Genomic DNA, 13,661 nt, shown 5'->3' with positions numbered 1-13,661 from the left:
CTCTCCTTTCCTTCTCCTTTATTTTCTCCTTTTCCCTTCCTCTCTCCTCCCCTCCTTTCCATCTCCTCTGTCTTTCTCTTTAGAAGGCTCTCTCTATGTAGCCCTGGCTGCCCTAAAACTCCCAGAGATCCACCTGCCTCTGCTTCTTGAATGCTGGGATTAAAAGTGCACCACCACAGCAGACATCACTGCATTTTTTATTTTGAGACAAAGTCTTACAAGGTTGTCCACAAATGGGGACAGTGAGATGTCTCAATAGGTAAAGGCACTTGCCAACCAAACCTGACTACTTTAGTTCAATTCCTGGACCCAGATGGTAAGAGAGGAGAACTGGGCTGGAGAGATGGCCCAGTGGTTAAGAGCACTGACTACTCTTTTGAAGGTCCTGAGTTCAAATCCCAGCAACCACATGGTGAGATCTGACGTCCTCTTCTAGGGTGTCTGAAGACAGGTACAGTGTACTTACATATAATCAATCAATCTTTGGGCCGGAGTGAGAGGGGCTAAGAGAGAAGAAAAAGTGTCTAAAGACAGCTACAGTGTACTTACATATAATAAATAAATAAATCTTAAAAAAACAAAAACAAAAACAAAAGAGAGAGAGAGAGAGAGAGAGAGAGAGAGAGAGAGAGAGAGAGAATCAACTCCTCAAAGTTGTCCCATAACCTCCACATATGCACTATGGTATCAGGGGTTGGGGAATGGGCACACACATGCATAAACAACATAGTAAACATCATTTTAAAAAGATTGTTCACCAATGTTTATAGAAGCCTTGGTTCCAAGAGCTAAAAGTAGAAAAATTCAAATAGTCATCAACACAAATGTATCCATCAACACAAGTCCATCAAAACAAATGAAGTGTACAAATTCAACTATTTTAGCAGTCAGCAATATTGGGAGACGAAAGAAAAAGATGTTGTACCTATGTCAATATCCTGGTTGTTACCTCAATAAATACTAGCATTATTATTTGAGATAGGGTTTTACTGATCACCAGGCACACACTCTCTCTCTCTCTCTCTCTCCCAAAAAGGCCAGAGAAGGTGGGTGTCAGATTTTTTGGAGCTAGAGTTACAGCATTTGCAAACTGCCAGACATGGATTCAGGAATTGGACCTGCATCCTTTACAAGAACAATACTTATTCTGTTTGTTTGACGATTTATTTATTTATTTATGCTGGGCGTGGTGGCACATGCCTTTAGTCCCAGCAATTGGGAGGCAGAGGCAGGCGAATCTGAGTTCGAGGCCAGCCTGGCCTACAGAGTGAGTTCCAGGATAGCCAGCGTTACACAGAGAAACCCTGTCTTGAAAAAAAAAAAAAAAACCAAATAAACAAAAAGGTTTATTTATTTATTATATGTAAGTACACTGTAGCTGTTTTCACAGACTCCAGAAGAGGGTGTCAGATCTCGTTACAGATAGTTGTGAGCCACCATGTGGTTGCTGGGATTTGAACTCAAAACCTTTGGAAGAGCAGTCAGTGCTCTTAACCATCTCACCAGCTCCAAGCAGTACTTATTCTTAACCATGGAACCATCTCTCCAGCCCCCAAGTTTTATTTTAGTGTTTTTTTGGTGTTTTTGAGACAGTGTCTCCAAATGTAGTCCAGATTGGCCTTGAACTATCAGTGATTCTGCTTCAGCCTCACACATTCTAGGATTACTCCTGGATAATAAAGATTTTTTTTTTTTTAAAAAAAAGTTTAATAAGACAATAAAAGATTGTTTTAAAAAAGGAAGGGCTAGTGAAATAGTCTGACAGATAAAAGCCTCACCATAAAGTCTAATGATTCAATACTGGGAGACCACATAAAGGTAGAAGGAGAGAACCCATTCTACAAAGTTGTCCTCTGACCTCTGCTTGTGCACTCCCACAAGTCAGTACATACATGTACAATGCAAAATACAGAAACAAAGATTCTTGGGAAGGTCTGGAGGTGAAATGCAGATGGTCAAGTGCTTTGCTAGCATGAAGTCCAAGGTGAGATCCTCAGCACCACATCAACTAGGGTGATGAAGGCTCAAGCCTATAACCCCTGCACTTGGGAGGTGAAAGCAAAAGGATTAGAACTCAAGATCGTCCTTGGCTACACAGCACGTCTGATGCCAATCTGGGACCCAGGAGATGCTGCTTCAAAAACAAATCAAAACAAAAACAACTAAGTAAGTAAGAAAGTAAATAAACAGTCCCTTGACTGGATATGGTGGTATACACCTTTAATCCCAGTACTTGGGAGACAGAAACAGGCAGATCTTTGAGTTTGGGGCCCACAAGTTCCTAGCTAGCCACCGCTACATGGTGAGACCTGTCTCAAACAAACAAAGAAACAAACAACAAAATGAAGTCCCAGTAAAGAACACTGTTAATGTGGCTAACAGTGCTGTCTACCTGCAATTTCAGTACTAGGGAGACAGAGGCAGAAGGACTGGGAATTCTAGGTCACCTCACTTTACACAGTGGAACGTCTCAAAAAGCCCAACAAAATAAAACTGCTCTCATGGGCTGAATGGGGCGGCACATTCTTGTCCCAGTACTTGAGGTATGGAGAGATGAGGATCAGGATTTCTGGGTCACCCTTGGCTGCACAGCAAGTCCAAGGCCAGCCTGGGCTATGAGATCCTGTCAGAAAACAAAGCAAAACAAAACAAAACAACCTTGCAGAGTAGAATTGCGGAGATACGTGGAAGTGTTTGGACGCCTTAGGTGCTGGCTAATCACACCACCTTCCCTAGCATGCTGTGCTTCTATACTCTTCCCTCTAACCTCACGAGCAGGTCAAAGATAACCAAATATGCAGCTTGTGAGCTATTTTCAGTCATCTCACCAGTGAGTAGCTCAATCCACGTCTGCACAGTTTCTGTTGGCTCAGTTGCTTTAATGTGTTTGAGTGTCTCATCCAGCAAAACATCACCTGTTGGGCTGTCTGACTTTAGCAGGACCTTAAAGAAAGAAACAGAGCACACTGCTTCAATCAGTTGAAGGCCCTTCCATCTACAATACCCACAATCACAATGCTGGTTAGGAGGTGTGAGGAAGCAAAATATGCTGCCTATGTCATGCAAGACCTTAGTGTAGTATGACTTTGTAGTAGGAAGACAAAATTACATTTGAAATGGGACCTAGTTGCAAATGCTGTGAATAAAATGGACAAAAGATTCCATAGTGCCTTTCAGAGTTTGGAAAATCACCTTGTGAAACTAACAAAGGCAGCAAGGTCAGAAAAGGAAGTTAATTTAGGGGAACATTGTCAAGCCTGGCTTTTGAATGATGTAAGATAGCTAAGTTGAAATGTGTAGCCAAGAGTTAATATGTTCCTGGAAGCTAAAGGTAAAAAAATGTCTACACATTTGGAAATGAATTTCCTGGAAATAACGTAAAGTTGAAAAGATGAATGACATTTCCAAAAGGGTAGAAAAATCAACGAACAGGATAAAAACTGATACTTAAGATACTAGGGAATGGAGAAGTAAAGGAAATAGGATACAGTCAGAGAAAAAAAAATAATCTGAAAAAGGTCACAAATGTCAAGTAGGGAAGTGTTAAGAAGATGCCAAATGCACTGGGCAGTGATGTACACCTTTAGTCATAGACTTGGGAGGCAGAGGCAAGTAGATCTCTGAGAGTTGGGACTAGCTTGGTCTACATAGTGAATTCCAGGACAGTTACATACTGAGAGCCTTCCAGGAGTGCCAAATCAGGCCATGGTGGTGAACACCTTTAATCCCAATACTCAGGAGGCAGAGGCAGGTGGATCTCTAAGCTTGAGGCCAGCCTGGTCTACACAGCAAGTTCCAGGACAGTCAGGGCTTCATAGAGAAAGCCCGTTCCAAAAAAAGCCAAAGGGGAAAAAAGTGCCAAATATATGTACTTTAAGACAAGAAAATTAAGACTCCAAAGTCAGTTCTATCTGACAATGTGTTTTAGCAGAATTCTTGGAATGACAGGCATTGTAAATGTTAAAAAATGACTAAGCCAATGTGTATCTAAGAGACAGTTCCTCCATTGCAGGGATTTTCAGTAAATGTAGCACATCTGCAGGGTTCTCAGAGAATACCTTGGGATGACTAAGACGGGCCAGGCTCATGATTTCCTCTATCTACACAATATTTTATTTCATACATCCAGAGGGAAAGATAATCAACAGCATTTCAAAGGTGATAGACATTTTTTGTGTTAAAAAAAAAAAAAAAGACATAACCAAGCTTCTACCCCCTCCACTCCCCCAAGACAGGGTCTCACTGTGTAGACCTCGCTGTCCTGGAACTTGCTCTGTAGACCAGGCTGCCTTTGAACTTCTAAGACTCTATAAGATAATTAAACCAAGTAGAGGATGGGACAGCTAAACCAGTGGTATCTTGTCTAGCACTCTAATTTTCTTTTATATATGTGAGTGTTTTGCTTGTATGTATGTACTCTGTGCATCACATGTGTGCAATGCCTGAGGAAGCCAGAAGAGATTCAGAACTCTGGAACTGGAGTTATAGACAGCTGTTAACCATCACGTGGGCACTGGGAACCAAATCTGGATCCTCTGCAAGAACAAATGGTTTTAACTGCTGAACCATCTCTTCAGCCTCAAATGTTCTTATTTTCTCAAAATGTACTGTTGGTATTTGACTTTCTATATAATTCAGAGGATATTGTACCTTTCTGTCTAGGAGTCGCTTCTTACGCATGGTGGGAGGTTCCAGATAGATTCGACCCCGCATGGCCAGCTCTATCAGAATGCCTCCTCGAAGTCCAGATGATATACAGTCATTCCAGAAAGATGTGTAGCCCTAGGAGAGGGGTAAGAAAACAAAGAATGTTCTGAAAGGAGTACTGAATTCCAGCTAGAGCCTGAAGAATAAGCTGTGATATTTTTGTGATTATTTCACATCACACTATATGAAATCAAAGAAAGGGACAGAGTAAGATGAGGGTGTGTTGTGTTGTTGTTTGAGCAGTGCTTGGGGCTGAAGATAGGGCCTTGAACATACTAGGAAGTGCTTCTCTACTACTGAGCCCCATCCCTCACCCAATAGAATATTTCATTAGTTACTGCAATCTAATTTTTATTTTTGTTGTTGTTGTTGATTCTATATTAGTGTTGTTGCATGCCTAGGGAGGTCATATGACAATTTGGGAGTTAGTTCTTGCCTTCCACCTGTGGGCTTTGGGAACTGAACTCAAGTCATTAGGCTTGGCAGCAAGCACCTTTCTCTGCTGAGCCATTTCACTTGCTCTAATTGCCTTAATCTAAACACCCAAAATACTAGTTTCTACCTGATTTTTGAGTTATCTAGTGAATTTCTATAAATTTCAAGTGAGAAGAGCTGTGGTTTGAAACAAAAAAAAGAATTTTTTTTTTTGCATTTATCGATTGGTGGGTTGAGGTAGGGACACAAAAAGGTCAGAGGACAATTTTCAGGAGTTGGTTCTTTCCTTCCACCATGTGAGTCTTGGGGAATCACATGGCTTGGCACTAAGTGCCTTTACACACAGAGCCATCTCCCTGATAGACTTGGTTTGGTAAGAATTGCAAGATGCTCTAAATCACAGAGCAGTGCACAGGTCAGATAGAAATGAAAGCATAAGCTATTTCAGTTTGTTGTTGTAGCTCTTCCTAGATATCTAGGTATGTATTATTTGCAAACTTTCCCTATCCCTTTGTGTGTGTGTACTATACTGAACTCAGGCCTCTGTGCATCTCTAGCTGAGAAAATGATTCTGATGGACAAACCCACTGATTAGTTAAAAGCCCTGGGTATGTTATTAACTTTACCAATGTCTTTATTTGTAAAAAGGAGACACTGGTAACTATGTTTATAATTTGTTGTAAGGGCTTAATAAAATGAACTATATGAGGAAGGGTTGGGGACAGGGCATGGACTACAGAAAGTACTTACATGTTAGTTCATCTTCTCTAGGAGATTCAGGGGATACACAAAGATGTAAGACAGCCACTACTTAAAGGAGCCAAGAATCTAGCTGGAAACTGAAATAAAAGCTGAACTGAAAGAGTAGAAAAGATAGGCTTACACAGCTGATAAAAGTTTAGTTTGGATGACAGTTCTTCAAATTATAAGTCACATAGGTGTTAAGGTCATGGAGAGACTTCTACAAGGCCTAAGCTGAGGGGTTGGAAAGATGAGCCAAATTTGTACAGAGAGTTTTCTAGGAGAAAATAATCTAACTTCTAGTGATTCTTCAAAATGCAGTTATTATCTATAAATAACAGAGATCTCATATGTATTCATGGAGATCAAGCTCAGCACGTTGTTTCTGTTGTTGCTGCTGTATATTGAGATGAGTTTTATGTAACAGAGGCTAGCTTTGAACTCAATCTTATTTCCATCTCCTGGTGCTGGGTTTATTTAATTCAAAGGTTTTTTTTGTTGTTGTTGTTCTTTAAAGATTTATTTATTTATTTATTATATGTATGCACACTGTAGCTGTCTTTAGACACCCCAGAAGAAGGTATCAGATCTCATTACAGATGGTTGTGAGCCACTATGTGGTTGCTGGGATTTGAACTCAGGACCTTCAGAAGGGCAGTCAGTACTCTTAACCACTGAGCCATCTCTCCAGCCCTTAACTCAAAGTTTTAAAGAAAAATCCTGAGATCCAAACTGGGTAGGATCAGGCTCTGAATTTCCAAATAAAAGGCAATTAATCATGAAGGCTTTAAGTGAGGAGTTATGGTTAACACAGGAAGACCTAATTATTGTAACTGCTCAATGGGCTGGCAAGAGGCTAGGTGACTTGAATTCCAGCCCCATGACCCATGTGGTGGAAGGAAACTCAGCTCCCAAAGTTGTCCTCTGACTATTGAACCTCTTACCCCAAAGTAAATGTAAAATAAAAAGTAACCCTGTGTGTGTGTGTGTGTGTGTGTGTGTGTACACATATGCAATAATGCCTGTGAAGAGGCCAACTCTCAGAATAACCTCTCCCCTCCACGTGGGAATCTAGAGAGATGGAAGGAGTCAAATTCAGGCCTTTACCTGTTATCTTGCTGGTCTTCATTTTAAAACTTTTAAAGCTATTCAGGGTAGCTCATAACTGTAACCCCAGCACTTGGAAAGTGGAAGCATGAACATCAGCATTCAATGTCATCTCAGGTAAATAGCAAGTTTGAGGCTTGCATGGATTCCTGAAACACTGCCCCCATGTCTAAGTAGCTTTCAATGCTCCACTCAGCTTTCAGGATTGGGTCTAAATGGCTTACCACAGCATTCAAGCCAAGAATGCTGCTTGCTAGTCTCTGCTTTAGACTCCATTTAAATATCTTTTTTTAAAGACTTATTTTATTTACAGCTAAGGACACTGTAGCTATCTTCAGACACACCAGAAGAGGGCATCAGATCCCATTACAGATGGTTGTGAGGCACCATGTGGTTGCTGGGAATTTAACTCAGGAACTCTGGAAGAACAGACAATGCTCTTAACCGCTGAACCATCTCTCCAGACCCTACTTATTTATTTATTTATTTATTTATTTGGTTTTTTGAGACAGGGTTTCTCTGTATAGCCCTGGCTGTCCTGGAACTCACTTTGTAGACCAGGCTGGCCTCGAACTCAGAAATCTGTCTGCCTCTGCCTCCTGAGTGCTGGGATTAAAGGCGTGCGCCACCACACCGGGCATTTTTTTTTTTTTAAAGGCTTGTTTATGTAAAAAGTTGTGGCAGATTCCTTTAATCCCAGCTTTCAGGAGGCAGAGGCAAGTGATCTCTGAGTCTACAGCCTGGTCTACAGAGAGAGTTGCAGGACACGAAGGGAAACCCTGTCTTGTGAAAACAAAAACCATCAAAAAAAGGTTTACTCGTGTATTATTGTTTTGCTAGTTTGTATGTGTGTGTACTATGGGGGTGCCTGGTGCCTAGAGAGGTCAGAAGAAGGTGTCAGACTTCCTAGAACTAGAGTTATGATAACTGTGAGCTACCATGGGGGTACTGAGAACCAAACCTGAGTCCTCTGCAAGAACCACAAGTAAGCCATTTCTCTAGCACTTATTTTAGTTATTTTTGAGATAGTCTAATGTACTCTAGGCTAACCTCAAACTGTTTAGCTTAAAAGTTTCTTCCTATACTGGGCATAATGAAGAAACTCTGTCTCCACATGCAAGGCATGTGCCACCAGTTTATACAGTCCTGAGGATTCAGACAGAGCTTCATTCTATATGAACTATATAGAAAGGGACCAGCTGCTCTCAGGTCTCTCTCTTCTGGATCATTATTTTAGCTATCACCTTTAGCTCTCTTCTGGATCATTATTTTAGCTATATTAAGTACCTTTTGATTATATTTATTTATGTGTGTGTTTTGCCAGTATGTTCATGTGCATGTCTGCTGCCCAGAGGCCAGGAGAGGGTGTTGGAATCCCAGAATTGGATGGTTGTGAATTACCATGTGGATGTTACAAATTGAACTGATCTTCCAGAAGAGTAGCCAGTGCTCTTTAACTGTTGAGCTATCTCTCTAACCCTAACAACTTTATCTATATTTATTAACTGAATTTTTTTTCCTCTGAAAGGGTAGTGCTATGCAGACAAGGCTAGCCTTGAACTCAAGGCAACTCTCACAAGTGCCAGGATTGCATGCATTCAGAATACAATATACCATACCTGGTATACTGGTCTCAACTCACAGAGATCTGCCTGCCTCTGCCTCCTGAGTGCTGGGATTAATGGAGTGGGGCACCAACACCTGGCTCCCATCCCACTTTTTATTAAGTACTCTAATAGGCTATGTTGTCCTGGAATTCAGTATTTAACTGAGGATAACCTTGAATTTCCAGTCTCTGCCCAAGAGTGCTGGGATTACAAGCCTGTCACCATGCTTGGTGTCCATGTGGCTGGGGAATGAATCCAAGAGGTTCATGCATGATTCATAAACACTCTAAAACTAAGCTATATCCCCGCCCTACCCCTTCTTGTTAAGTGCTCTAAATGCATTTGTATACACAGAAACATTATCTGTTCCTCTTCCAACTTCTCTTTGTTCTTAAGGACTGAGTGTAGGGATCACATTTTCTGTGTAACATTTTATAACATTGTTTCCCTCTCTACTCCACTATCTGGGCTATGTTCCTTACCTGAGTGCGCTGATAAATATATACTCCTTTCCTATCTTCTGTTATAACATATCACAACTAACTTATTTGTTTTCACTAAACCTTAACAATAGACTACTTTTGCCAGGCACGGTGATGTATGCCTTTAATCCTAGCACCTAAGTGGATCTCTATGAGTACAAAGCCAATCCTGACTCAAAAACAAAGGAGACTGATCTTCTTCATAATACACATATATTATCTGCTCAATTATTGTTTTTTTCTGTAGTAGTAGGGATGAAATATAAAGCACAAACTTTCAATCATAAATTTATGCATTCAAGAAATGTTTGTTAGGGCTGGGCACATGCACTTAAGAGGTAGGAAGATCAGGAATTGAAGGCCAGACTGGGTCACATGAGATGCTGTCTTAAAAATCTAAAAGTAGGAAAAAGCAAATGTTAGCTCGGCAAACCTCAGCTCGAGTCATAAACATTCACGACACATCTCTGTATTTCATGAGGGCCTAATCTTTGACTCAAGGCAGGGATTACTTTTCTCTCCCAACCTAGCCACTCCAGGGACACACACTTTATTCTTCTTTAAGGAAGGAAGACAATATTTTTTCAGTTTAATATTTGATTTTTATACAATTTACCTGCTCAATTAGCTTGTTAAACTATAACTTCAGAGTAGACAGTTTATTCAGGCATAGCATATGTAATCTCAACAGGTGTGCAAACACTATGGCTGGATATAACTTCTTCATTTCTTCCTTGCCACTTGTAACTTCTGTTTCAAGGACAATTCAGATTGCCAACAGAATTACAGAAGAGTAGCACTGCAAATAAGGACAAAGTGGCAACCAGAATGTAGTTGTGCAGGTCAGCCTTGAACTCACTAAATGTTGAGGATGATGCTGAATGGAACCTACTACTACTACTACCTCTGGAATGTCGGGTTATAGGTCTACACCACTATATCCTGGTAATGAATGCTAAGCAAGGGTTCTACCAACTAAGTTATACTCCAGGCTCCTAGGAACCCTTTAAATATTACTCTTTCCCATCAGAGCATCTCAAAACACATACATTCTCCAAATGAGTCATTAAACCTTTTATTAACATGCAATAGAAAAACGTATAAAAACATACTTAGCTTAAAAATTAAAAGCACCTGTGGAAATATAACATCAATTTAGAAAAGATGAAGAAGCAAAAAGGGGTAGGCATATGACTCATCTATGAAGACTACAGATGACAATACAGAATGCATCACACCATTTTCAAGGATAAAATCTTAGAAGACAGCACATTGTATCATAATCAGATGTTAAAGTAGCCTAGGGGAAAGGAAAATACTGTTCCTTACATTTCCAAGGTTCTCTTCATATATATATAGAGAGAGAGAGCTTGGTGAAATCTCAAACTACTCATACTTAGAGACTCTAAAGGGTCAATGCTTTGGTATGTCTGAGCAGGAAAAACTACCTACTACAAACAAAGGTCACTATTGAATCACTAAACTACATTACCAGAAGCTACATATATGAAGAAGAGAAAAAGAAAACATTTTGGGGCTTGCAAAAAAAAAGAACTGCACACTACCTCAGTGCAAGCGACAGCTATCCTGCTACCTCTGCCTCCTGAGTGTTGACATTACAGTCATGTGACAAAATACCTGGTCAGGTTGAGATCTTTGGATAATAATTTTATTTTGTACTGATTATAAAAATTGGTAATTTATACACTCTAAAACAGGTAATCTTTTAAAAAGAAAAAACCCACATGAAAACATGTAATTTAAAAAGTAAAAGCCTAAAACAAGCATGGTCCACAACCTTTATCCCAGCACTCACAAGGCAGAGGCAGACAGATCTCTAAGTTTGAAGCCAGTTTGGTCTACTTGTGAGTTCCAGGTCAATCAGATAAGGCTGGGTTTAATAGAGAATCCCTGTCTTGAACTTCTCCCCCCCACATCCCCCAAAAGTAATTGCCTTCAGGTGACTATTATAAACAGTTTAATGGGTAATTTTCTAATTTAACATTTATTTATACACCAAAAAAGAAAAAAAGGAGGGCTAGACAGGTAGCTTAGTTGGTAGGGTACTTATCAAATATGCAAGAAACTTGGATCCTAGCACTGCAAAAAACAAAATAAAAACAAACAAAATTGGGTTTAGTGGTTCTCAGCTGTAATTCTAGCACTGGGGAAGTAGAGGCAGAATGGAAAGTCAAAGTCATCTACATTATGACATTGAGACCAGCCTGGTATAAATGAAAACCTGTCTGAAAAAAAAAAAAAAGATGAAATGAAAGGTAATATTCTTTGTCAGTGTATTTCTAAATAAACTCCTAAGAGAAACATTTTAGTTAAAGATTACACATATTTTGATAATCTTGCTCCGATAAAAAGACTGGGCAAAAGGAGTTCATTACCAAGAGTCAACACTGAATTTCCTATTAGTCAAGTATTCAAAGTGCCCTTCCTTAGTCAAACATCCTGGAAGACACACCATAAAACAATCATGAATGTTAAGCATTTTAGAGTTGGCAGCTGAGGGTGGCAAATGGAAACAAGGAAGGAAACAAAACAAACAACAAAAAAAATTAAAGCATCTTTAAAAACCAGGTGTTCAGCTGGGAATGGTGATGTTGTTAATTTGTAACCCCAGCACAGGAGACGGGGAGGCAGGAGGATTAGGAGTTCAAAGTCATCCATAGCTACTGAGATCAAGACCAGAATAAACTACAAGAGACCCTATCTTAAAAACAACTAACCCAAAACACAAGAGGCTACCCTGAGCTACGTGGTGATTTCCAAGAGAGTGAGATCATTTGAAAGACCCCAAACCAACCAGGCCTGGAGAAATGGCTCAGCAGTTAAGAGTACAGTCTATAACTCCAGTCCCTAGGAATCCAATACCCTTTTCTGGTCTCCACAGGCACTGCATACACTTGGTACACAGATGTAATATGCATGCAAAACACCTATACATAAACTAAAAATAAAGTATTTTTAACTCCCACCCCAAATCTTAGAAATGCTTATGATAAAGCTGAATTTAAAAATCAAAGAAAAGGGGTGGAGAGATGGCTCAGAGGTTACGAGCACTGACTGCTCTTTCAGACGTCCTGAGTTCAATTCCCAGAAACCACATGGTGGCTCACAACCATCTGTAATGGGACCCAATGCCCTCTTCTGGTGTCCTGAAGACAGCGACAGTGTGCTCGCATACACAATATAAATAAATCTTAAAAAAAAAAAAAATAAGAAATGCTGAGAACGTAATTGAGTATTCAATACTAATACCTTCAACTTTAAACTAGAATTAAAAAAAAAAAACCTTTTTAGAGGGTTCTGCTATGTAACTCCTGGTTGGCCTGGACTCAACTATGTAAAATAAGCTGGACTTGAACATGCAAACAGCTGTGACTACACGTCTGTGTCACTGAACTCTGCAGTCAGCTGAGATAAGGATGCTGAGAACGGAACTCAAATCACCCAAAAAACATTAAGTGCTCTAAACTGCTAAGACATTCCTCCATCCCCAATGGTTAGTTTTAACTGTCAACTTGATATAATCTAGAATCTCCTGGGAAAGGCTACCACCATGAGTAGGACTATTAGGAAAGAAAATTCTGAACACTGTCAGGTAGAGAAGAGAAAGGGAGTCAAACACTAGAATGCATGCATTAAATCTTCTCTGCTCTTGACTGGATGTGATGTGACAAGTTGCTTCAATTCAAGTCTGTACCCTTGACAGAATGGACTGTAACCTTGAATTGTGAAACAAATAAACTGTTTCTTCTTGCTAGTTACTTTTTTTTTCTTTTTCTTTTTGTTATTTTGTCTTTTTTGTTTGTTTGTTTCCAGAGCTGAGAACTGAACCCAGGGTCTTGCACTTGCTAGCCTTCTACCACTGAGCTAAATCCCCAACCGCAGACTGTTTCTTCTTTTTCCTTTCTCTCTTTCTTCTTCCTCTTCCTCTTCTTTATTTATTTCCTGTATGTGAGTACACTGCCACTGTCTTCAGACACACCAGAAGAGGGCGTCAGATGTCAGATCTCATTACAGATGGTTGGGAGCCACCATGTGATTGCTGGGAATTGAACTCAGGACCTCTGGAAGAGCAGTCAGTGCTCTTAACCACTGAGCCATCTCTCTGGCCCTATTTTCTTCTTTAAGGTAATTTTGTTGGTATTTTATCACAGCAACAGGAAAAGAAGCTAAATCATTTTAACAGCAACAATTCCAGGGCAAAACTACTGCCCTTCTTTCTATTCTGAGATTCAACATTACAATTATTTTACATACTAACTATATTTTCTTTAAAAAGTTTTTTAAAAAATTATTTTTTGTGCATGTACATGATATACATATGTAGGCACTCATAGCATGGTGCATGTAGGGAGGCAAAAGGTCAATTTTGTGGAATCAGTTCTCTTTTTATGTGACTCAGCAGTTAGGAACATTAGCTGCTCTTCCAGAGACCTGTATTCGACTCCCAGCACCCACATGCAGCTGACCACCTGTAACTCTAGTTTCAGGGGATTCAATGCCTCCTCCTCCTCCTCCTCCTCCTCCTCCTCCTCCTCCTTTTCTTCTTCTTCTTCTTCTTCTT

General features: G+C 40.0%; 1 protein-coding gene across 1 annotated transcript in view; it reads right to left on the bottom strand.

Moving 5' to 3' along the window:
* Positions 1 to 13,661, bottom strand: part of Golph3l (golgi phosphoprotein 3 like) — a 31,056-nt gene that overhangs the window by 6,720 nt on the left and 10,675 nt on the right. Inside the window, exons 3-4 of the mRNA XM_029537496.1 lie at positions 4,651 to 4,782; positions 2,829 to 2,943 (exon numbers count right to left, since the gene is read on the bottom strand). Of these exons, the coding sequence (XP_029393356.1) occupies positions 2,829 to 2,943; positions 4,651 to 4,782 (247 nt within the window). The remainder of the gene's footprint in view (positions 1 to 2,828; positions 2,944 to 4,650; positions 4,783 to 13,661) is intronic.

This window comes from Mus pahari, chromosome 4 (genome assembly GCF_900095145.1).
Source record: "Mus pahari chromosome 4, PAHARI_EIJ_v1.1, whole genome shotgun sequence".
NCBI lineage: Eukaryota > Metazoa > Chordata > Mammalia > Rodentia > Muridae > Mus > Mus pahari.
The sequence above is the reverse complement of the archived record's forward strand: the minus strand, read 5'-3'. Positions and strand labels throughout refer to the sequence as shown.